Source organism: Lissotriton vulgaris, chromosome 5, assembly GCF_964263255.1.
Source record: "Lissotriton vulgaris chromosome 5, aLisVul1.2, whole genome shotgun sequence".
Taxonomy (NCBI): domain Eukaryota; kingdom Metazoa; phylum Chordata; class Amphibia; order Caudata; family Salamandridae; genus Lissotriton; species Lissotriton vulgaris.
Window position 1 is genome coordinate 296,667,290 of NC_141693.1, and position 26,564 is coordinate 296,693,853.

The window sequence follows — 26,564 nt, forward strand, 5'->3', positions numbered from 1 at the left end:
GCAGAGTGACAGAGAGTGCAGAGTGACAGAGAGTGCGAGAGTGACAGAGAGTGCGAGAGTGACAGTGAGTGCAGAGTGAGCGCAGAGTGACAGTGAGTACAAAGTGAGTGCAGAGTAACAGTGAGTGCAGAGTAACAGTGAGTGCAGAGTGACAGTGAGTGCAGAGTGACAGTGAGTGCAGACTGAGTGCAGAGTGACAGTGAGTACAAAGTGAGTGCAGAGTAACAGTGAGTGCAGAGTGAGTGCAGAGTAACAGTGAGTGCAGAGTGACAGTGAGTGCAGAGTAACAGTGAGTGCAGAGTGACAGTGAGTGCGAGAGTGACAGTGAGTGCAGAGTGAGCGCAGAGTGACAGTGAGTACAAAGTGAGTGCAGAGTAACAGTGAGTACAAAGTGAGTGCAGAGTAACAGTGAGTGCAGAGTGAGTGCAGAGTAACAGTGAGTGCAGAGTAACAGTGAGTGCAGAGTGACAGTGAGTGCGAGAGTGACAGTGAGTGCAGAGTGAGCGCAGAGTGACAGTGAGTACAAAGTGAGTGCAGAGTAACAGTGAGTGCAGAGTGAGTGCAGAGTAACAGTGAGTGCAGAGTAACAGTGAGTGCAGAGTAACAGTGAGTGCAGAGTGACAGTGAGTGCAGAGTGACAGTGAGTGCAGAGTGACAGTGAGTGCAGAGTGAGTGCGAGAATGACAGTGAGCGCAAAGTGAGTGCAGAGTAACAGTGAGTGCAGAGTGACAGTGAGTGCAGAGTGACAGTGAGTGCAGAGTGACAGTGAGTGCAGAGTAACAGTGAGTGCAGAGTGAGTGCAGAGTAACAGTGAGTGCAGAGTAACAGTGAGTGCAGAGTGACTGCGAGAATGACAGTGAGCGCAAAGTGAGTGCAGAGTGACAGTGAGTGCAGAGTGACAGTGAGTGCAGACTGAGTGCAGAGTGACAGTGAGTACAAAGTGAGTGCAGAGTAACAGTGAGTGCAGAGTGAGTGCAGAGTAACAGTGAGTGCAGAGTAACAGTGAGTGCAGAGTGACAGTGAGTGCAGAGTGACAGTGAGTGCAGACTGAGTGCAGAGTGACAGTGAGTGCAGAGTGACAGTGAGTGCAGAGTGACAGTGAGTGCAGAGTGACAGTGAGTGCAGAGTGACAGTGAGTGCAGAGTGACAGAGAGTGCAGAGTGACAGAGAGTGCAGAGTGACAGAGAGTGCAGAGTGACAGAGTGCAGAGTGACAGAGAGTGCAGAGTGACAGTGAGTGCAGAGTGAGTGCGAGAGTGACAGTGAGTGCAGAGTGAGTGCAGAGTGACAGTGAGTACAAAGTGAGTGCAGAGTAACAGTGAGTGCAGAGTGAGTGCAGAGTGACAGAGAGTGCAGAGTGACAGTGAGTGCAGAGTGACAGTGAGTGCAGAGTGAGTGCAGAGTGACAGTGAGTACAAAGTGAGTGCAGAGTGACGGAGAGTGCAGAGTGACAGAGAGTGCAGAGTGACAGTGAGTACAAAGTGAGTGCAGAGTGACAGTGAGTACAAAGTGAGTGCAGAGTGACAGTGAGTGCAGAGTGACAGAGAGTGCAGAGTGAGTGCAGAGTGACAGAGTGCAGAGTGACAGAGAGTGCAGAGTGACCGTGAGTGCAGAGTGACAGTGAGTGCAGAGTGACAGTGAGTGCAGACTGAGTGCAGAGTGACAGTGAGTGCAGAGTAACAGTGAGTGCAGAGTAACAGTGAGTGCAGACTGAGTGCAGAGTGACAGTGAGTACAAAGTGAGTGCAGAGTAACAGTGAGTGCAGAGTAACAGTGAGTGCAGAGTAACAGAGAGTGCAGAGTGACAGAGAGTGCAGAGTGACAGAGAGTGCAGAGTGACAGAGAGTGCAGAGTGACAGAGAGTGCAGAGTGACAGAGAGTGCAGAGTGACAGAGAGTGCAGAGTGACAGAGAGTGCAGTGACAGAGAGTGCAGAGTGACAGAGAGTGCAGAGTGACAGAGAGTGCAGAGTGACAGAGAGTGCAGAGTGACAGAGAGTGCAGAGTGACAGAGAGTGCAGAGTGACAGAGAGTGCAGAGTGACAGAGAGTGCAGAGTGAGTGCAGAGTGACAGTGAGTACAAAGTGAGTGCAGAGTGACGGAGAGTGCAGAGTGACAGAGAGTGCAGAGTGACAGAGAGTGCAGAGTGACAGTGAGTACAAAGTGAGTGCAGAGTGACAGTGAGTACAAAGTGAGTGCAGAGTGACAGTGAGTGCAGAGTGACAGAGAGTGCAGAGTGAGTGCAGAGTGACAGAGAGTGCAGAGTGAGTGCAGAGTGACAGTGAGTACAAAGTGAGTGCAGAGTGACGGAGAGTGCAGAGTGACAGAGAGTGCAGAGTGACAGAGAGTGCAGAGTGACAGTGAGTACAAAGTGAGTGCAGAGTGACAGTGAGTACAAAGTGAGTGCAGAGTGACAGTGAGTGCAGAGTGACAGAGAGTGCAGAGTGAGTGCAGAGTGACAGAGAGTGCAGAGTGAGTGCAGAGTGACAGTGAGTACAAAGTGAGTGCAGAGTGACAGTGAGTGCAGAGTGACAGAGAGTGCAGAGTGACAGAGAGTGCAGAGTGACAGAGAGTGCAGAGTGACAGAGAGTGCAGAGTGACAGAGAGTGCAGAGTGACAGAGAGTGCAGAGTGACAGTGAGTGCAGAGTGACAGTGAGTGCAGAGTGAGTGCGAGAGTGACAGTGAGTGCAGAGTGAGTGCAGAGTGACAGTGAGTACAAAGTGAGTGCAGAGTAACAGTGAGTGCAGAGTGAGTGCAGAGTGACGGAGAGTGCAGAGTGACAGAGAGTGCAGAGTGACAGAGAGTGCAGAGTGACAGAGAGTGCAGAGTGACAGAGAGTGCAGAGTGACAGAGAGTGCAGAGTGACAGAGAGTGCAGAGTGACAGTGAGTGCAGAGTGAGTGCAGAGTGACAGTGAGTACAAAGTGAGTGCAGAGTAACAGTGAGTGCAGAGTGAGTGCAGAGTAACAGTGAGTGCAGAGTGACAGTGAGTGCAGAGTGACAGTGAGTGCAGAGTGACAGTGAGTGCAGAGTGACAGTGAGTGCAGAGTGACAGTGAGTGCAGAGTAACAGTGAGTGCAGACTGAGTGCAGAGTGACAGTGAGTACAAAGTGAGTGCAGAGTAACAGTGAGTGCAGAGTAACAGTGAGTGCAGAGTAACAGAGAGTGCAGAGTGACAGAGAGTGCAGAGTGACAGAGAGTGCAGAGTGACAGAGAGTGCAGAGTGACAGAGAGTGCAGAGTGACAGAGAGTGCAGAGTGACAGAGAGTGCAGAGTGACAGTGAGTGCAGAGTGACAGTGAGTGCAGACTGAGTGCAGAGTGACAGTGAGTGCAGAGTAACAGTGAGTGCAGAGTGAGTGCAGAGTGACAGTGAGTGCAGAGTGACAGTGAGTGCAGAGTGACAGTGAGTGCAGAGTGACAGTGAGTGCAGAGTGACAGAGAGTGCAGAGTGACAGAGAGTGCAGAGTGACAGAGAGTGCAGAGTGACAGAGAGTGCAGAGTGACAGAGAGTGCAGAGTGACAGAGAGTGCAGAGTGACAGAGAGTGCAGAGTGAGTGCAGAGTGACGGAGAGTGCAGAGTGACAGAGAGTGCAGAGTGACAGAGAGTGCAGAGTGAGTGCAGAGTGACGGAGAGTGCAGAGTGACAGAGAGTGCAGAGTGACAGTGAGTACAAAGTGAGTGCAGAGTGACAGTGAGTACAAAGTGAGTGCAGAGTGACAGTGAGTGCAGAGTGAGTGCAGAGTGACAGAGAGTGCAGAGTGAGTGCAGAGTGACAGTGAGTACAAAGTGAGTGCAGAGTAACAGTGAGTGCAGAGTGAGTGCAGAGTAACAGTGAGTGCAGAGTGACAGTGAGTGCAGAGTGACAGTGAGTGCAGAGTGACAGTGAGTGCAGAGTGACAGTGAGTGCAGAGTGACAGTGAGTGCAGAGTGACAGTGAGTGCAGAGTGACAGTGAGTGCAGAGTGACAGAGAGTGCAGAGTGACAGAGAGTGCAGAGTGACAGAGAGTGCAGAGTGACAGAGAGTGCAGAGTGACAGAGAGTGCAGAGTGACAGAGAGTGCAGAGTGACAGTGAGTGCAGAGTGACAGTGAGTGCAGAGTAACAGTGAGTGCAGAGTAACAGTGACTGCAGAGTGACAGTGACTGCAGAGTGACAGTGACTGCAGAGTGAGTGCGAGAATGACAGTGAGCGCAAAGTGAGTGCAGAGTAACAGTGAGCGCAAAGTGAGTGCAGAGTGACAGTGAGTGCAGAGTGACAGTGAGTGCAGACTGAGTGCAGAGTGACAGTGAGTACAAAGTGAGTGCAGAGTAACAGTGAGTGCAGAGTAACAGTGAGTGCAGAGTAACAGTGAGTGCAGAGTGACAGTGAGTGCAGAGTGAGTGCGAGAGTGACAGTGAGTGCAGAGTGACAGTGAGTGCAGAGTGACAGTGAGTGCAGAGTGACAGAGAGTGCAGAGTGACAGAGTGACAGAGAGTGCAGAGTGACAGAGAGTGCAGAGTGACAGAGAGTGCAGAGTGACAGAGAGTGCAGAGTGACAGAGAGTGCAGAGTGACAGAGAGTGCAGAGTGACAGTGAGTGCAGAGTGAGTGCAGAGTAACAGTGAGTGCAGAGTAACAGTGAGTGCAGAGTGACAGTGACTGCAGAGTGAGTGCGAGAATGACAGTGAGCGCAAAGTGAGTGCAGAGTAACAGTGAGCGCAAAGTGAGTGCAGAGTGACAGTGAGTGCAGAGTGACAGTGAGTGCAGACTGAGTGCAGAGTGACAGTGAGTACAAAGTGAGTGCAGAGTAACAGTGAGTGCAGAGTAACAGTGAGTGCAGAGTAACAGTGAGTGCAGAGTAACAGTGAGTGCAGAGTGACAGTGAGTGCAGAGTGAGTGCGAGAGTGACAGTGAGTGCGAGAGTGACAGTGAGTGCAGAGTGACAGTGAGTGCAGAGTGACAGTGAGTGCAGAGTGACAGTGAGTGCAGAGTGACAGTGAGTGCAGAGTGACAGTGAGTGCAGAGTGACAGTGAGTGCAGAGTGAGTGCGAGAGTGACAGTGAGTGCGAGAGTGACAGTGAGTGCGAGAGTTACAGTGAGTGCAGAGTGACAGTGAGTGCAGAGTGACAGTGAGTGCAGAGTGACAGTGAGTGCAGAGTGACAGTGAGTGCAGAGTGACAGTGAGTGCAGAGTGACAGTGAGTGCAGAGTAACAGTGAGTGCAGAGTGACAGTGACTGCAGAGTGAGTGCGAGAATGACAGTGAGCGCAAAGTGAGTGCAGAGTAACAGTGAGTGCAGAGTGACAGTGAGTGCAGAGTGACAGTGAGTGCAGAGTGACAGTGAGTGCAGAGTAACAGTGAGTGCAGAGTGAGTGCAGAGTAACAGTGAGTGCAGAGTAACAGTGAGTGCAGAGTGACTGCGAGAATGACAGTGAGCGCAAAGTGAGTGCAGAGTGACAGTGAGTGCAGAGTGACAGTGAGTGCAGACTGAGTGCAGAGTGACAGTGAGTGCAGAGTAACAGTGAGTGCAGAGTAACAGTGAGTGCAGAGTGAGTGCAGAGTGACAGTGAGTGCAGAGTGACAGTGAGTGCAGAGTGACAGTGAGTGCAGAGTGACAGTGAGTGCAGACTGAGCGCAGAGTGACAGTGAGTACAAAGTGAGTGCAGAGTAACAGTGAGTGCAGAGTGAGCGCAGAGTGACAGTGAGTACAAAGTGAGTGCAGAGTAACAGTGAGTGCAGAGTGAGCGCAGAGTGACAGTGAGTACAAAGTGAGTGCAGAGTAACAGTGAGTGCAGAGTGACAGTGAGTACAAAGTGAGTGCAGAGTAACAGTGAGTGCAGAGTGACAGTGAGTGCAGAGTGACAGTGAGTGCAGAGTGAATTTAAAGTGACAGTGAGTGCAGAGTGACAGTGAGTGCAGAGTGAGTTTAAAGTGACAGTGAGTGCAGAGTGACAGTGAGTGCAGAGTGAGTTTAAAGTGACAGTGAGTGCAGAGTGAGTTTAAAGTGACAGTGAGTGCAGAGTGAGTTTAAAGTGACAGTGAGTGCAGAGTGAGTTTAAAGTGACAGTGAGTGCAGAGTGAGTTTAAAGTGACAGTGAGTGCAGAGTGACTGCAGAGACAGGGTGCAGGGTGCACATTGTGTGAGTGTGCAGGATAAACAGTGTGTGACTATGCAGGGTGACATTGGGAGTGTGCGGGTGAGCAGTGTGTGACTATGCAGGGTGACATTGGGAGTGTGCGGGTGAGCAGTGTGTGACTATGCAGGGTGACATTGGGAGTGTGCGGGTGAGCAGTGTGTGACTATGCAGGGTGACATTGGGAGTGTGCGGGTGAGCAGTGTGTGACTATGCAGGGTGACATTGGGAGTGTGCGGGTGAGCAGTGTGTGACTATGCAGGGTGACATTGGGAGTGTGCGGGTGAGCAGTGTGTGACTATGCAGGGTGACATTGGGAGTGTGCGGGTGAGCAGTGTGTGACTATGCAGGGTGACATTGGGAGTGTGCGGGTGAGCAGTGTGTGACTACGCAGGGTGACATTGGGAGTGTGCGGGTGAGCAGTGTGTGACTACGCAGGGTGACATTGGGAGTGTGCGGGTGAGCAGTGTGTGAATGTGTAGGGGCAGTGTTTGAGTGTGCACAAAACACCACACACACATACACACCACACACATACACACCACACACATATACACCACACACACATAACACACACACAAACCACACACACCTCACTCTCTCAACACCACACACTCGTCACCACTCACCACAACACACTCACCACCACACACTCACCCCCCAGGCTCACCCCCACAGACTCACCACCACACACTCACTACTACACACAAAACAACACACACAACACACCCCCAGCCGTCAATGAATGCTTTCACAAGGCACAAACACCAACAACCATCAATGTACGCTTTCACCAAAAACAAACACGACCATGCATCAGTGCCGCTAAACACCCACGCACACAACAAACAATGTCAGCGCAACTTTCACCAAACACACAATCACACCAACAGCTGACAGTGCACCAGCCACTCTTTCAATTGGCACAATCATCAACAGCTGTCAGTGCACCCTTTCACCAAACACACGCATTACCATCCAGCTCTGTACGCTTGACAGCCACACTCAGTAACAGCTCTTACTGCACGCTACCACCAGTCATACACACCTCAAGCCACCACTACACGCTTCCACCAAACACACACACCAACAGCCATCACTGCACAATTCCTACAGGCACACACATCCACCATCAATGCATACACCAATTGATAATGCATCCACCAATTAATATTGTACCTATCGCACTATGCTGCACTTTACCTTTTAAAGATAATGCGTTAAAGTGCAGCATGCCACCATTGGTAACATTCCAATCCAACACACATATCTCCAACACACACCACATGCTTCCACTCCAAAACACATGCCTAAAACACATGCCTAAAACACATTGCCATTTACAATGCCATAATCTCAAACAAACCCGAGCCCTAATGCATTCCTAATGCTTGTTAATGTTGACACTTGGACAATCTTAATTAAACATATTTTCTGTCCCTGTAGTCATTTTTAACCTCACTTACACCTGCACTGCACATCATCAGAACCATTCTTTGAGAAACACCTTGGGTAGAGCTAACCTATGGTTTTGATATCCAGAGCTGCACCATCACCCGATGGTTTGGGAGGGCGGCATGGATTTACTACCATCTCCCAAATGACGATGCTCCGCCAGCAGGGTGGGCTGATGGGACTTCTTTCTCAGCCAGGTGTTACTCAAGTTGTGGCTGTGTGATGTCCTTGATCTTCTGCGCACCAATCTAGTTTACATATAGTTGACCAGTTGTCTCCTTTTGTCTTTTTCATATTCATAATTTGGGGTGTGGAGACTCCAGGGTCGGTAAAAATTATCCCCTAGACCCTCTTTATCACACTTATTTTTGATGATCACTCCAGCAACCCCACGTGAGTTGCCTACGGCTGCAGGTCTGGTCATCTTAAACATGTGAGGAGTATAGCAACTCTTCGAAATACGATACGAAAATAAGCAAAAGTCTGTTATCGGATAGCAGAAAGTAGGACGAGATGGGTCGCTAGCACTTGTTAGTGAAGGTAGCTATGCTGAACAGGCATCAAACTAACCGGTTTTCAATCTAGCACTTCATATGCACTGCTGTCCTTTCTAAGCGCTGTAAATAACAGATGACTATTATTTCATTTATCACTATTACCCAATTGACTTGTGCTGAACTACTAACAATCTTCTCTTTCCCGCAGCCTCTTGTTGTTCGTTGACGAAGCTGATGCGTTCCTAAGGAAGAGGTCCACGGTGAGTGCACTTCATTCTCCTCCTTTTATCGAAGTTACTTGGGCTCCCCAGGCCTCATTTCATCCCCTTTTGCCTCTCCTCGGTGGGTGCGAAGGGTTTCAAAGCGCAGCTACCTGCCGCCCGGATAATCAAGTGTCTTGGCGTGTGGAAAAAATAACTCCTCGCAGCTGCTGAGACCGAACAGCTCACTGCGAAAATGACTGGTGAGAAGCGACAATCCGCCGTGACAGTGTGAGAGCTGCGGGAGGCCCTCCCTCTACGCGCAGGTGGGAACATCAAGTAAAATGTTAACAACGCACAGGTTGGTATTGGGACGTGGTTGCGCACCTATTCATTTTCAGAGCTCCGCTGTACTTGAAAATACATGCACCCATTTATTCCTTTAACTCTGTGTCTGCTTTTTGCGCGGTATATGCATGGCAAATCTCCGGGGCTAGCCTTCGCTGACATCAGTTGTTTTTTTGGGGGGGAGAGGGGGGAGAGAAGGGGGGGTGTCACTGCTGAGGGGACGACTGATACTGCACTGTTGGAAAACGAGGCAGCATCTGTGAGGCCTGCACAAATAACATGACACATTTGTCCTTCACTGGGAACCAAACACCCTAGGGCAGCGCTTGACTCTCAGAGGGTAGCGTTGCAGAGCAGTCTGAGGCTTACTCAAGGGAGGTGGTGTGGGCTAGTAATCGCCATTTGCTGGTGCGCAAAAATAACACTCAATAATTGATTGTCCAGTCTGTACTTTGCTTTATAAAAGTAAGAGTACATTTATTAAACACACACACCAATACAAATATACATAAGCTGTTGGAATTACTTTGTGACATTTCATAACATCTCCACCCCTCCCGCAAGGGGGGGGTCTAGTACCACCACTCCCATGTATGCACATCATCTTGCCCCCCAATGCAATTAGTTGAACCTATCCTGGAGCGAGGGCCCTGCGCACTGGCACCATCCCAGTGGCGTCCCCCTCCCATGACCTCAACAAGCATTAAACAGGGATACACCTGCCTTGGTGACACATGACCCTGACCAAGCATCTCCTACTGACCCTAAAGTATACCCCTCTACATCTTAAGAGCTAACAGTCTGGGGTCTTCACCTAAGCGCAGCAGCAAGACTACATGTTTACGCACACTTTAGAATGACAGTACTCAGCACATTTGGATATCATTAAAAATGCATTGCAATTGCAGCCCCTAAAAGCATCAGATGATCATAGGATTAAGTTGTAAATACCGTCAGACACCCTAGCAGGAGTGTCTAGCCACTTAAATCCACTTTGCTTGTGACATCACCTTACACAAGTACTTCACATTGAACATCAGTCCCTCTAAAAGAAATAAACATTAATAAATGCATTTCAGTGCAATTACGCCAGACATCTCCAACTCAACCCTTCAATCTTTGATGCACTTCTCAATGAACCCCCAGCTGTCGTACAAAAGTTCCAGCCTAGGAGGTGATGCAATCTTTGCTGAGAGTGGAGGGGTTATTCTTTTTAAATCCTCAAGAAACTTAGGGTGGGACTTAGCTTTGTGCTGAGGGCAAGACTGTGCTGCTCCAGCAGCTCCCCATAGCACCTTTTCACACTCAAGGGTGACCCCTCTCCTCTGGGGGCCACCAAAACGCCAAAACAATCCATTCCTCATGCCTTGCAAGGCATCATCGGGCGCTTCAAGCTCCTGCCGCTTTCTGGGGCCTCGGTGGCGGGCCCGGTCCCACCCGGACCCCCGGGTAAGGGTATGCGACGAGGGGAGACCACACCTGGCCGCTCCGCGCGTTGGTCAGAGGCCCGGTCCCACCCGGGCCCCTGGCTCCTCCTTCCTTGTCCAGGGCCCCGGTCCCACCCGGGACCCCCGCAGGCACTCCACGTTGGAGGGCAGTCCCCGGGACCTGACCCACCCCGGGGTCCTTTTCTGGACCGGCAGCGGAGCCTCACGCGCTTCGCCATTTCCGCGTCTTCTTGCTCCCAACGGTGCCCCCCAGCCACTGGGAGCACTCTCCTTCACCCTCTGGGTCTCCAAGAGGGTGCATTCTGCAGGGAGCGCTCTGCATTGGCTCCCTGCGCTAGCCTTTCGCCTGGCTCTCCTCCTGCGCCTCTCTTCTCCCTGTGCAGAGGCCTCTTCTTCTTCGCACCGGTCCTGGGCTCTTGTTCTGGCGCTGTTAGGGGCCTGGGGGGGAAGTCAGGGGTGTCCTCCTTCCAACTGCCCATTGCACCAGGCTCCAGCACCTTTAGCCTCCGCAGACCACACCCCAGAGAGAGCTTCTCTTCCTGTGCAAGTACTTTTTAAAAGTTGAGTAGGGGGCTGGCAGAAAGTCTCTGTGGGTCCTATCAAACAGCGACACATCACTTCCCTGCCCCTGCCCCTCCTTCTTGTCCAGCCTCTGGGTTTGTTCAAAATGGAGTCGTCCATTGTCTCTGGCCACATGGCCTCTGAAACCCAACTCTTTCCTTCTTGGTGCAGCCTGGTACCCAGTGACAGCTGCTAATAGATGAGCCTGTAGCCCCACCCATCTTCTTTGTGCAGAGGAGGCCCTAGCTTGTGGAAGAAAGGTTATCAATCCATCCAGCTGAGGCCAACCCTCAGCCTGGGTCTGGTCATGGCTGGCTCAGAGAAATATGACAGTTCTGTATGACCCAAAAGCAGTACATATGACTTTGGACTCTGCAGAATACTTATTTTCACCTACTCTACAGTGGACTTTAGTGCGTGTCTGGAATCTGTAGGCCTTGTGGAAGTCATTTTAGCCATGGGCCCCACATACCCATAGGGGAATAATGAAGTGAAAACACAGTAAAACACACTGACTTTCCCTGGCATGTTCCTTCCCAGGGTATAAAGCCTATTCCATGACACCACCCAATTCTGCATAAGTCCTGCCACACCATTCACTCTGTAGCTGCTCCTGGACTGCGCACGCTAGGAATCTCCCCTGCGCAGCTCCTACACATGTGCACATGCATGTACACCTGTGTCTGCATGTAACCAGCACTGTGTCCCCTACTCCAGCTGCTGCGCAGCGGCCTAGTCAAGCCAGGCGGACACCAGTAAAATCTCCATGCAGTCTCCTTCATTATGAGTTGACTGAGGATGAGTCCCAGATTATGAGGCTCCCCCACAGTAAAAGCTCAACAATTAGGTGCTCAAAAAGCAAAAAATCCAGGCGGCCCCTAGTGTCAGAACCACCTTCTAACAGGCACTGCAAACTCACAGGCTGAGAGAGTAACGAAAAAGAGGAGCGGCATTTACCCTGGCTAGCAGCAGCTACGCCACGCTATGGCTTTGGGGGCTTGAAAATATAACAAGTGTTGGCAAAGCTAATGGCTCTCTCCTATGGAAGAGCTATTGGCTTTGCTAAGGTCTTTTAGGCATGTTGTACCGCAGCGTTATTGCTGTTCACCATGGCTCAAAGTTAGTGGCGTGGCGTAGAGTGGAGTGGCACAGAGAGGAGCAGCGGTGAGTGGCATTGTGTGTAGTGGCGAAGAGTACCACAGTACTTGGTGCTAGAAACAGCAGCTAGGGTGTAAGCAACATGAATAGGAAGCTGTATGCCAGTGTTCAAAGTTGGAAGCACATTGCACATCCAGGAATAATACCAAAGGCTTATATATAAAAAAACATAGAGCATTGTAAAAAGACCGAACAAAGGCAGGGAAGAATGCATGTACATGGTCCATTTCCATTTGAAGGTATCTAAAGAAAGGAAGGGAAGTCCACGGAAGCTAAGCAGTCAAAAGATTGCAAATGAGTGACCACTAAAACAACTAATGGTATGCTGCTGGTGGGTTATAAGCCTACTGAATTGTAAGCAATACGTCTCGCAGCACAGCAGATGCGCTATGTAGACAAGACTTGAAAAGGGAGATGAAATGTCTCTGTTGATGCCAGTCTGTTTTGTCGGCTCATTTTTTCTCCTCTTTGTCTCATGCTAGTCTCCTTACCTTGACGCTTCCCTCTTTTGCTCCATGATGTATCGGTTCAGTCCCATTTTGGTTCAGTTTTTGCCCTTCGTCTATTTTTGTTAGCCAGGGTTGTAGGGGAATAATCTGTGATACTTGGGGAGCTTGCACCTTTCTCTCCCTCAGGACCCTTTAGGGTAGCGAGATTCCTGTAAGAAAAATATGAAAATAATGAAGCCAAATGGACCATTTTTCAACTCAATTTGCAGTGAAATGGGCTGAAAGTCGTAGAGCTTACATGCAATTCTGAAGCCTTGGCAGTCATGGCCTCTTCCAGTAATTCATAGCCTGCTGAATGACTTCTTCAGTGTTAATTTTCCATACATTTATGTGACCTGCTCTTTACCTTTCCCAAGGGTGGTGTAACATAACATAACATGTACATTTGTAAAGCGCATGTATCACCCAAAGTTCTCAAGGGGATGAATAACAGATGTATATTGTTACCCAACTCAATGGTACTCATTTTATCGACCTCAGATAGATGAAAGGCTGAATGGATCCGCCGGGATTAGAACCTGTGACCATGAGGTCGAACTCAGGCCCCTACAGTGGATGCATTTGTCCACTGCACCACCGGTATAGGATTTTGTGCCCCATTATCCTTGCATTGCCCACGTTTGGGCCAGGAGGGTGGGTTATTTATTGCCCCAAAGTTTTTGGCCTACCCAAGGGAGTAGATTTTTTTTTTGCTCCATGTTGCCCTCTTCCTTGCTCAAGGTAGAAAGTAAAGACCGGGGCAGCTAGTTGCCCCCTTTTGTTATGTTGCTATCTGCCAGTAGGACACTGGGCTGCAGTTTGCTGCCGTGGACATCCTTCATAGAATGAGAATGACCTGCTTTGTGCCCTGTACGTAATTCTAAACAGTGTACAGGAGCAGCTGTGAGACCCCCTCGGATATATATTTCTTTTGCGCGCATTTGAGCGACCATCTCCTTAGCGTCTTTGACAAGGTAGAGGTAAAAAACTGCTCCTAGGAAAATGTCAGATTGGGAGATTTCTTTGATAACTAAATCCCCCTGCTTTTGCTCTTGGGCAGGGCGGTGTTGTCGGGGACCAACAAATACCCTGCACACTCGAGTAAGGTGGTGGCATAAATGATCCTTACCCTTTGGCACGGCAGATGGTGGTGGCATGAAATACCTGTTCCACCCTTTAGCAGGGTGTTTTAGCAGGTGGTAAAAAAAAATCCCATGCATGGTGAGATATAACCTGCCATCTTTGAGAAGTGTAAGAGTGGGGGAACAAAAGTCTCTGCACTTAACAAGGTGAGGAGGTATGGAGAAAGACATACCCCTTCGACCCTTGGGAATGTGGCGGGCATAAACCCTATTGCCCTTGGGCAAGACAGGGTAAAGGGGCAATAAATATACCCCTGCCTCTGGCCACGTGGGGGACACAAAGTTCCTCTACTTTGTTGAATGCATGGGAGGTCAGGCCCTTCTCCTGCCTTTAGGCAAGGTGTGGAGAGAAATTTAGACAGCCATCCTTGGGTAAGGTAGGAGGGGGACAAAATACCCCACCCAACCTTTGACAAATTAGGAAGGGGCTATATGCGTAATCATGGCTGTGACCAAAGACTCTTAGTGCTAACGTTTTTTTAAGGTCTTGTTATTTAGTGTCATTATGTTTTTTCATTTCTGCCTGTAGTGGTTGGCCAAGTTGTTACTCCTCGCCTACACACATTGTGTTGTTACTGTCTGATAACATTTAGCCTCTATGAGACTCCTCAGTACCTCAAGACATTGTCACCTTCACTGTCCTATTGACATATATATGTATTAAAAAAGTATACTCCTTATGATTTAAAAAAACAAAACAGAAATATAGTAATAATGAGATTTCTACAGCGCATAGCTACCTCCTGAGAAAACAACGGTATAAATATATATAATCTCTCTCTCTCTCTCTCTCTCTCTCTCTCTCTATATATATATATATATATATATATATATATATATATATATATATATATATATATGATAGATAGATATATTCAGTTCTGCCTATCTATCTGCAGATTCCTCATCTTCTTAATATTCCTCCAGGTGCCGGACTGATCCGGAAAAACTAAGGGGCACTAGCCCCGTCCTGACGTTGAAAGTAACACCAAGAGCCGTAAAACTCCACCACTGTGGACACAATATCCATTCCCTTTTTTCTGTACCCGTTTCATGAATTATGCCCAAGCATGTGTCCGAAGGCCACTAAAGAGCTGTAAGTCAAACTCGTGAGCCCAAGATGGCAAAGCAAGCCATGGCCTCGATGTCCATCAAGGTCACCGGGCTCCAGGGTTCCTAGATCTTACCATCATGAACATGAAAAACAGAGCGGAGGTACAGTGGGAAGTCAGAGAGGTATCTCCACTCAGAGGTCGTTTTAGGAACAGGAGCTGGTCGATGTCCAGGCTTCTTAGGAGCTTGCACCAGTGGGATTCCTGACACCACCGCCTCTAGCACACAGCTCACAGCACTGTCTTGACTTCCTGACACCCAGTATGGATCAGGCTCCATACCTGAACACTATGTTTGAGTTTTTCAGGCGAGCACTGGCCCCTTGAAGTGCCTTCGGCCCCAAGGGTCCCTTCAGGTTTCCCTGCAGAATACAGCTGATTGGTCTTTCCAAGAGCCGTTTCCAGTTTTCATGCTGCAGTTTGCACCTTTGGTGTTGATGACTGTAACCCTGGCAAAGACACCGACTTCATCAAGGCCCTTTACAGTCACGGTCACGATATATATATATATATATCTATATATCTATCTATCAAACAGAATTACCCCTTTGAAGGGCGCTCTCAGGATTGCTCCGATGGCACCAGCAAACCACGCAGCCACAGCTCCCTGCCTTTTCCGCTTCCAACGCGTTTTGGGCCACTGCCCTTCTTCATGGGCAGCCTGTATTGAAATGATGGCGAACACAGGAACATCAGCAAATCCCCTTCTTAATTTCTATTAATACCACAATTGGTGATCTCAGTGAATTATGGGGCTGGTAGTTCTCAGTCAATCAAACCCAAATGAGATGTCGCTATTATCATATTAAAATTATTATTATTGTCAAAGAGGCACAGTGTTACGTGTAATTGCTGGTGCAATCATTTTATTATTTATTTATTTATTTTAGGAGTTTTATATAGCACTAGCTGGACCTGAGGGCATCAGAGCCCTTCTCAACAAGTGACTTATATGCAATCATATTGGCATCTCCCGCTCCATATCGCCATCCAATTTTAAAGGCAATACACAAGATTGGGGTCCGGGACAAAGCAGGGGCTTGGTTTGTGTCTTTTTTTTTTATAGGTTTCAAATCTTTGAGGTGATATCTCCACCCTTTGCATCTACCAAGCATTCTTTGGAGTATGGCATCCTAATAGGCTCTGCCCTGATTACCCCCTTTTCAGTTTTTATGTATGATAGGGGGGCAGAGCTAGCTCGCAACCAAGATGGCTGCCTGAGCCGAGAGCTCCCCGTCTTGAGAAATATCCTGAATATATCCTTCTTATGTGCTGATCGAAAGCCTGACATTTCGGCAGATTCTGAGGGCGAAGAACCGCGATATACGATCTGGAGCGGTTCTGACCCAGCGGCTCGACGAAAAAGACCCGAGATTGCAGCCGAGGCCCGGGACGTGAGGACACGCATACTAGTCGCGCCCTCTGGTGAGGAGAGCGTGGAGGTCGGGACCGGAAGCTGGCCGGCTACGGGCGCCAGAGACACCGGAATCGGCGAAAGAGCATTGCCCGATCCCGCTACGGCAGCCGGAGCAACCTTACGGTGGTGAGGGGGAGCCGAGGACGAGGAGGACAGCGGCGGAAGAGACCCGGTGACGAGCACGTTCCTCCCCTGCGAGCTGCGGCGCCCTCCCCTGCGGCGCGCCTGTGGGGAGACGCGCTGTGAGCTGCGGGAGCGCCGAGACACAAGTGAGTGCCGGGGATGCCTGGTTTCACCTTGGAGATACCCAGTAGGGACCATCTCACAGGGATAGCCAGGACGGGTTCCCCAGCAGTCTACAGCGCCACGACGCCTCAGGGCAGCAGTGCGCTTTACAAGACACATACATACATACATACATACATACATACATACATACATACATGCGAACAACAAACAGATGTCCTGCCAAGGTACAAGAGGCAAGGCGGCGATTCGTTCTGATGAAAAGACAATTAAGCGAAATGGGAGCTGGCGATGCAATGCTGTACCCTGCGAAACTTAGGATCAACCAACAGGGGAAATCTTTAATCTTCACAGACCCCAAAGTCTAGCAACAAGCGTTTAAGGAATGGAGGAAGGAATCTAGAGACTCCCTGAATAGAGGGCAGGGGAGGCGGGGGATCTCTGGAGGAGCAGGAATGACACTTTGCCCTACAGATAAGTTTGGGACGCGGCGCTCTACAGCAAGGGTGCCGACGAGTTTATTTTAGGGGATTTATCCCTTTGCGAGTCCCTTCGACATAATGATGTTAGAATATGCGACCAGGTTACACAGGTTATAGACAGACTTGCCAAGATTTAGCGAAACGCTTGGATGCTACCCACAGACCATGGTTAGGCTGCGCAATATCGTTAAATAGGCTAAGATCACACACATGATATCAGAATAGGGAGACTGGGGAGGTAGGGGCTGCAATATGAATAAGTTCTGTATAAAACTTGACTTCTGCTTGCTACCTTTGCCCACGCGTGAACTCCACAGACTTTGGTCTATGAGGGTAGACTGGGTCGGGAGGGTTGGGCAAGTGGGAGGTTCGCAGCCTACTTGGGGATGGGCAGGCGTGGGTGGGACAGGGGGGGGGAGAGTAGAGTTGAATGGGATTGGAGGAGATGGACCACTGAAAGTTCTGTTTTTGAGGTTGCTGTTTACAAATTTCCATACAGGGCAGTTGCGGATTACTTCGAGTCACAGTATATGCAGATTCCATTATTACACCGTATAGACCTTATCATATCGAGATGCCTGGGCTTTCGGATATACATCGGAGATTCCTAGTACGCCCCATAGAGAGGGAAGAGATAATACTAGCACTGTCAACCATGAAGTCCGGTGGGGCGCCTGGAAGTGATGGCCTCACGGTGGCCTTCTATAAGGCTTTCATGGACCTATTGCTCCCCAAATTGCTTGCCCTATTTGAGGACATGGCAGACTCTGGCACTATGCCGCCCACGATGCGGTAGGCGATATTTGTCGCGATTCTCAAGCCAGAATCTATTACACGCCGGAAAGACTACACAGATACAAGCTCAGGGACAATCCTAACTGTGAGAGGTGTGGGACAATGGTTGCAGACTTCCTACACGTGGCGTGGCACTGCCCGGAGGTCCAGACTTTTTGGCGGGAGGTGTATAAGGAGGGCAATGACACTACAGGACTGACGCTGACCCCGACCCCTTATTAGCGCTATTGGGATACTCCAAGCCCCTACGCCCGACACATAGGAGGCTGGTAGACATGGCTTTCTTGCTAGCGAAGTGGTGCGTAGCGATGTATGAAAGGCCCTCCCCCCCAGGTTGTCCCAATGGGCCAGAGAAATGACGTATTGCTGTACTCAAACGGAACTCTACAGTGAACTGTTACCCCCCCAGGAATAGACCTAAAAACTTTTGGTCCTGCTTTTTAGAACGCAGACAGACTCGGGAGGACTAAGGGGAAGACGGCGTAGACTCGCAATCGGAAGAGGAAGATAGTCTAGTAACTGACGCCACGACTGGTAATACCACCCCACCACAAGCCTTGGACTGAGGATGATTATGCACACAAGGAAACACACGGGAGGGAACATAGAGCAGGGGGTACTGCATTGCGAACGCTGTATGTTGCCACACCTTTCTATAACCCGGGATGGGTCATCAGAGGGCCTACATGGTAGTATCCACGTTACTGTACCAGTTGCTTGTGCTAGCAAGTACGAAAGAGTCTGTACTTTATCGATGACAGGTATCTCTGCTGCTGCGTGTGATGGTTGTTGTTTTTTTGCTCTTCATGTTTTTGAAAAATGCCGATAAAAATATTAATACAAAAAATAAAAAAGCCATTGGCTGATATGTTGAATCTTTTGGGATTTCATAGCTATGCTACGCATTGGATACCCAGCTTATAATATCATTGTCTGCAGGGTACGTAGGGGACGATGTCCGTTTTAAGACCTGTATGATAGTTGTTGCTGACTGGATGCATGCTATTTGAAGTTGAAGCCAACAAAACTGAGATTCTTATGCTTGGGAAACACTTGCAAGGGTGGGGAGATCATCTGTGACTTAGTGTGTTAGAGTCTACCCCAAAGCCCACATCTGCTGTTAAACACCTGGGCATTTGGTTTGATGTCTGTGTATCTTTCGAGCCACAAGTCAAAGCATTGACTTCTTTATGCTTCTGCACCATAAGAAGTCTTAAAACTATTATCGTTCAGAATTCGGCAACAAGATTATTATTCCAACTGCCAAAATTCTGCTTGCCTCTCACCTAGTCTGCAAGTGGCACTGGGTTCCGGTAGAGAAATACATCCAGTTTAAGGCTTTGTGCATGGCTGACCGGATCTTCAATTCGCAGGGCACATAGTTTGTCGTCCTTGCACCGGCCCTATAACACTACTAGGGTCCTAAGATCTGCAATCCCTAATTTGTAGTAACTCGCTTTAATATAGCTAGGAAGGGAGGACATTCTTTTCAAGCAATAGCACTGGTGCTAAGGAACAATTTGCCTATACACCTAAGGAAAACATCCAATGGACAGAAATGTGAACCCCTTCTCAGCCAGTCATTACCCTTCCCAGCTAGTTATAACCCTCCCCCCCACTTCCAGCCACCTTAGGGAAGCATCTCTAGCTTACCCTTGTCAGGTAACTTGAAACCGGTGGGAAGCCGGATACCCTGCTTTTCCACAGGCCCAGATCATTCTTGAATTCAGAACAATGGGCCCTTCAAATTGTGGATAGAGGAGTCTACACTACCCTTCCACAAGTTGTCTACACTACCCTTCCACAAGTTGAACACCCCCTCAAGTTGTTGTCAAAGAGCGTGATATTCCCCCACACTTCCTTGTTCCAAATAAAGACAGAAGCCTTTGTCCTATCCCTGACCTCGATGTCTTGAACCTCTTCCTTCTTAAAGAGAAGTTCAACAAGTTGTTCCCATCTCAGGTTCTTATGGCGCTGCAACAAGGAGACTGGATGGTGTCACTCGACTTGCAGGATGCATATTTCCACACACCAATCCTGAACTTCTACTGGAAGTACTTGTGTTATGTGGTGAGTATGACTCACTGTCAGGTAGTGGTACTTTCCTTTGGCCTGAATTTGACAGCTCAGGTCATGACACAGGTGGTGGCAGCCCATCTCAGATGGTCAGGAAATCAACTTTTGCAGCGTTAATCTTTTCTGGATTCAAATGCTGTCCATTATTCTGCCATCTAGTGGTTGGGTCCGAAATTGTTGTGTTAGTCCTCTTTTTTTCTTCTTCTTAGTGGGCATCGACACCACCATTTGGTGTCCTCCTGTGACATCGACTTGCTTCTTCCGGAAGCTCTGCCCTTTGGTTGCCATCTTCAGATTCCTTTTTTCCACTGTTGGTTCTTTACGGAAGGAGCTCCAGGAAGTTGGAGTGAAGAATCAACAAAAATAACAGGAAAAGAAAAACTTCAAAAGACGATGAATCAAGTTACCGCATGGTGAATCGAGATGCCGGAAGGTGCTGAGGAGGGGAAATAAAACTTAGTTGACGCCTTACAGGAAATGCGTGTACAGGAGGCTCCCTGTATGTGGTAATGGACAAGATACCATTCAAGTTTTGCAATAATTCCCACCATAAGTACGCTCAGAAGGACCAGCATTCAGTCTGCAATCTCTGCTTACCAGACGATCATCAAAATGAAGACTGCAATGCTTGTGTGGAGTTTGCCCCGAAGACGTTGAGAGTAAGAGAGCATCAGAGAAGAGCCAACTACAACATGCAGGGTCAGAGTGTGGCACCAATACTGAGAGACCTGGACCTCTCCAGCAATAACGAGGGCAATGTTGCGGAAGTGCCAGAGGGCGACTCAGACATTGACATCCAAGTCGTGGAGGTCGAAAAGAAGACTTTGCGAGAGGTAAGAGAACCGGCGGTCTCGAAAAAAGTACACGAGTCACGAAAGCCTAACTCAAGGGCCTCGAAGGGAGCATCGATGTCTAAGCACTCGACCACAGTGCCGTCCAAGAAAAACACTTCGTAAGATCCTTAGACAAGAACTCTGTATCGGTAAAGACACTCGAAAAATCCAAAGCATCGCAAGACTATCATGGAAAAGACGCATCGACATAGAGACAAGAGGTCAAAAAGCAGAAAACCGGGCACGACGCACACATCAACGCAGTAGGCGTCATCGACCACAAAAAAGGGGGCTGAAGGTTTCAACGCTGAAAATGCAAGCAGCGGAAAAAGGTCCGTCGAGCGCAAAGAGGAGGTCAGAAAGTCTTGCCGCTGAAACGCACTCTTCAGAGATAAAGAAGAGAAATAAACTACTGGAAGACGCAATGGCCAGTATCTTTCAAAGTAAGATGGAATTAGACGAAAGCTTAAAGTAATTCAAGATACAGCTGGAAATCTCGACCAAAAAAGACACAATCGTCAAGGAACTAAAGCCCCCGATGATGCCTGAACCGTTTGAGGAGCAAGAAGAAGAGTTCTTTTTCGAGGAAGAAGAGCAACCCAATCTGGAGTCCGAAACCTCAGACGTTCAAGACCAACAGTGTCAAGACCTCGACACAGTCTCTACTGAGGAAGCGGTCGACACGTATCCTTCGAGGCCTTCCCCTTCTGATGACATTGGGATGTACAATCAGTTCATCAAGAAGGCAGCGGAGACCTATGGGATGCAACTCGAAGAAGAAAAGATTCAATTGTGTTTCATACTCAAGATATTAATGCCTACGCAGTCAACAAGCCAGTTCCTTCCCTTGCTACCAAGTGTGCTAGACCAGGAAAAGAAGGCAATTAAGGAGTCTGCCACGTGTAAGGTAGTCACACCTAGTGGAGAGAAAAAGTATAAACACTCCTCCAAGGACCCAATTTACATCAAAGGATCAGTTACAGCCGACTCTATCATAACAGCCAGGGCCAATTAAAGGGCTAATGTGCTGACAACCACCAGATAAAGAAAGCAAAACAATGAACCTTATGGGGAGAAAGGTTGAAAGAAGTGCAGCTAACCAGTGATGCATCGCTAATTCCAATGCCTTACTAAACAGACATGCATACCAGCACTGGGAGGAGGTAGATCTTTTGAAACACCTACCTGAGCAATATCAGAGAAGGGCCAGCCATCTGGTGGAAGAGGGGAAAAACATAGCAAATGTATGCTTAAAATCAGCCCCTTGCAGAGACATCAAGCAGACAGATGATTATAGACATCACAGAAAGGAGACACACATGGCTGCGGATCTCAGGATTAAAACCAGAGGTGCAAAACAACGTATTGAACGCACCTTTCAGGAAGCGCAGTGGATGATACGCTTAATCAACTAAAAAAGGACAATAAAACAGCCAGATCTATGGGGGCACAACAATTCAGAGGCGGACTATGTAGAAGCACCGGCTCCACAAGAAGATCAGCGGGTAGAGGTAATCATCACCCCACTACCTTGTATCCGACCAAGGTTTCCAAGGAGGAAACAGCCTTCAACAGGGACAGCAACAAAGTTGGCAGTACCAACAGGGAAAACTATCCTTTCGAGGACGCCCCCAGGGAAGAGGCCTTCCACAAAGGGGAGGAGCACCTGCAACATCAAAGTGACTGCATTCAGGCAGTACCCCACCCTCTAAGAACTACACACAGGGTGCATGCAAAGACAAAAATAATTTTAAAAAATAAATTTCACACCATTCTGCATCAGTTGGGGGTAGACTGAAAGTCTTCTTCGCAGAATGGAAAAAGATCACTTCAGACAAATGGATCTTAAACGTAATACAACACGGGTAGAACTAGTCAAAAAACGTTCATACAAAAGACCAAGAAGGGAGGTACACTCCAAAGGAGAAACAGCTCTGTTACTCCAAGCGCTACAAGAGCTACAAGTGAAAAAAGCAATTGACCACCTACCATACAAAGAGATAAACAAGAAAATGTACTCTACGTAATTCCTAAGTCCAGAAATAGACCGAACGATGCACCCTATAGCAGACCTTATATTCCACAACAAATTTGTAATAACGCAGACATTCAAAATGACCACCCTGCAAGGGGTAATACCTCAAATGCAAGAAAGAGACTACATGGTGACGTTCGACTTGAAGGATGAATATTTGCACATCCCCATGAACAGCAAACACAAAAGACTCTTAAGATTTGTGGTCAACAACACGCATTACCAATTCAAAGTGCTGGCATGCGGCCTAAAATCTGCTCCAAGGGTGTTCACAAAGTCCCTATCAGCAGTGGCCACACACTTAAGAAGACAGGGGATCCATGTATACCCGTACTTAAACAACTGGCTTGTAAGGGCAAACTTGTACAGTCTTTGACTGTTAGGCTGTGGGCCTCATTGCATCCTGCTAGTGGACCATGCCAGATGGCACATGCGGGCTCTGCAGTGGGATCTGAAGTTCCAATGGGTACAGCATCGGGGAAATCTCACCGACCTAGTTAAGATATCGGAGGGCACCGCAAACGACCTGCGGTGTGGTTGACAAACCGCGATTGGGTCAAAGGCAGACCCCTCTCCCTTCCCCACCCAGATCTCGCAGCAGTGACAGATGTGTCCCTTCTGAGATTCGGCGGCCATCTGGGATAGATGGAGATCAAAGCACTCTGGTCTCCTGTCGAAGTCAAGCTCTATATCAACCTGTTGGAGCTTTGTGCACTGAAAGCCTTTTCACCATCTATCAAAGGAAGGCTTGTTCAGGTGTTCACGGTCAACACTACCCTCATGCGGTATTGCAACTAACCGTGCGGAGTGGGGTCATGGACCCTTTGCCAATAGGCCCTGCGTCTCTGGACTTGGCTGGAACAGCAGGGCATTTCCCTGGTGATTCAATACCTGGCCAGTTCTCTCACTGCCAGAGGGGACAAACTCCGCCACTGGTGCCTTGTGGATCACAAGTAACATCTTTATCTGGAGGGTTGTGCAAGGTCTCTTTCAACAGTGGAGAGAGCCTTCTTTAGGTCAATGCGCTTCCGCAGCTATCGTGCATTGTCAGCAGTTTTGCGCGTTGGAGTTTCCAAGGCGGCTGTCGCTCGGCACCGCTTTTTATCGCGAGTGGAGCACAGGCCTTCTACATACCTTTTTGCCCATACCACTCCCGCCCAGAGTGCTCAAGGAGATCAGGACTGACCATGCCGAAGGTATCCCTGTGACCCTGGACTGGGCATGGAGAGTCGGGTATCCTGAACTTCTGCCAATGAGCATCGATCCTCCGATCAGGCTGCCTCTTCAGGAGTGTCTTTTGTCGCAGCAGCAGGTGAGGGTCTTTCACCCGAACCTGCCCACTCTCCACCTCCTTGTATGGAGATTGAGCAGCGACAGTTAACTGCTTTTGACCTTCCTACTGAGGTCTGTGAGGTTATCCTGGCAGCCAGGTGTCCCTCCACGAAGTCGGTATATGCCTGCCGATGGCAAACCTTTTGTAAATACTGTACAGAACGGTCTGTTAACCCTTTGACCGCTTCCCTGCCAGGTGTTCTTCTTTTTATTCTCTCTTTGGCAAAGCAGGGCTTTGCTCTGGGCACTCTGAAGGGCCAACTTTTGGCCCGGTCTGCTTTTCTTTGGCTGCTGGACCAGCCATCTGTTTTCAAATCACCATCTTGTACAGAGATTTTTGAAGGAGCTCACCCATATGTTTTCCCTTTCCCCTTTTATTATGCCCCAATGGGACCTTAATTTGGTCCTTACCTTTTGATGTGTGCACCATTTGAACCGCTGCACAATTATCCCCTCTGGCTGCTCACAATTAAAACAGCCTTTTTAGTGGTGATAACTTCTGCTAGGAGGGTTAGCCTACTACAGGCACTGTCATCTCAACCTCCTTACCTGACCGTCTTTCCGGAATAAGTAGTGCTCCTAGGACAAGGTAGTAACAGCTTTCCATCTGGCTCAATCTGTTACTCTGCCCACTTTCTAGGCACCTTTGCATCCTTCCAAGGAAGAAGAGCGCCTCCACTGTCTGGATCCAAAAAGAGCATTGTTGTTCTAATGTGGGTTGGGCTCGTCTTGAAGATCTGGAGATCAGAGAACTTAAGTCTCCAGAAAAGGAGAATTTTCACATCAATCTGCAGTAGGTCAATCAAGATCTTGACAGACATTTCAACCGTGATATGGTGTGTCAGCAAGCATGTGGACGGAGGAGTGCCACAGTCTCTCCTTTAAGAAGCTCTGAGGTTCTCGTCCTGGAAGCAACAGCTTGGAATGTGGTTGGAGGCGTATCACCTGGTGGGCTTCCTGAACACCGTAGCAGACAACCGGAGTCTATGCCATCTTGCTGACTATGAGTGGTGTCTTCCCCCAGAGTTTGTGCAGAACACCTTCAATCAGTGGGACATGCCCGAGATATCCGAGCCACTCGTTCCAATTCACACTGACCAAAGTTCTGTGCATTTCAGCACCTGGTGCAAGGGTACTTTTGGGAAGCATTTCATTTGAAGTGAAACTTCCCTCTTATCTACGTGTTTCCCCTCATACCATCGATTCCTTGTGTTCTGATAAAAATCTACCAGGACCAAGCTCAAGCTGTCTTGGCAACTCCAGATGCCCCGAGTAGTGTGTGGTATACAAACCTTCCGCAACTCTCCCTTTTTTTTCCCTGCTGCATCTTCGTCTCTGGGTGGATCTTCTATCCCAGGTACACCCTCATGCATGAAGATTGAGTGGGGTCACTAGCTGGCCCTCCAGCTGTCTGATGATGTGATGGTTGTGATCTAATCTGGCCGTCATTCTTCAACCAAATCTATTTATTACAGGAGGTGACATAGATTTGTTGCTTGGTGCACCAGACTGACCACAGGAAGGCATGGCTGACCAGTATTCTCCAGTTCACATTTTTGGTGGCCCAGGAAGGATGTGCTATGGGTGTGGTGATGGAACTGGAACTTATGGCAATTGGTGAACTCACCCACTTATACGGCAGGACACACCTTAGAGGGTATTTTTGTCAGTTATGGGGATCTGGGGATGGGAGATCGTATCCCTCTGTGCTGGACGGGCCATCTAGCGGTACCTTTTAAAATTACCATACAGAAGGACAGAGGTCAGATGCAGAGCAACGTCGCCACATTCGGGAGGTGGAATACAATTTAGAAAGAAAACTTAGAAGTGACATTGTGTAAATCCTTAGAAAGGAACACTAGTCACCTGGAACATACTGCACAGGATTTTCACATGTGGGTGGAGACGACAGCCATCGATCAAATGGCCCCTCCTGCCTTTAAGACAGGGACCAAAACCAGAGCATCTGCTCCCTGGTTCTCAGTGGATTTGAAAGAGCTTAGACATCTGTGCAGGAGGCAAGAACTGAGGTGGAGGCTCACTCCATCTATTGAAGAAAAAGATAAGCACACATAACTAATGCATAGTTACAAACTTGCTCTTATGTTAGCTAAGACCTCCTACTTCACTATTTAAATATATTGTCAGCCGCATATACTCCCAAGGAACTCTAGAAAGTGATTAAAAATCTTACTCCTCCACCAGATCACCAAATCATCTAAAGTTCCCAAGGCTTCTGTAAGTGTCGCAGCTTACTTTAGATTCTGAAGATTTTTTAATTTTAATGAGGATAGCCCTCCCACACATAAAGATGAGGAGGCAATTAAGTTTGCCCCCACTGCCACTCTATCAGTCCTCTTCCCTATTTCGCATATGTTAAGCAGCTTTTCTACACTTGAGATCTGGTTCCCCAGACGATTCGTGTCCTCCCAGACTCTTGCAGTTAGTTCGGATCAGATTGCCCCCGTTCTCGAATAAGTTTACAATCAAATTCTTTTAACTGGTATCTTTCAACAATCATGGAAGAAGGAAATAGTTGTTCCCCTTAAAAAGAAGCCTCACAGTGGCCTTGAAGATTTAAGTAATCTGCACCCTATTTCTCTTTTACCGGCACCAGCTACGATACTTGAAAAATGTCTTAATCAGGAACTGGTGGAGTTCATGGCCACTCAGGATCTGGATCGCAGAATGGGTTTATGAGTGGCCACAGCACAGAATCCGCTGTGCTGGCTACTACTGATGCCATTTGTTGTCAGGATAATCAGGGAGTTTATGCTATCTTGATGCTGCTGGACCTTTCAGTGGTGTTTGATACATTGTCCCCCTGCCGCC

At 48.6% G+C, this 26,564-nt stretch overlaps 1 protein-coding gene across 1 annotated transcript in view; it reads left to right on the forward strand.

Moving 5' to 3' along the window:
* Positions 1-26,564, forward strand: part of LOC147710752 (ATPase family AAA domain-containing protein 3-A) — a 554,267-nt gene that overhangs the window by 374,081 nt on the left and 153,622 nt on the right. The window contains exon 12 of the mRNA XM_086921474.1: positions 8,268-8,319. Within this exon, the coding sequence (XP_086777600.1) occupies positions 8,268-8,319 (52 nt within the window). The remainder of the gene's footprint in view (positions 1-8,267; positions 8,320-26,564) is intronic.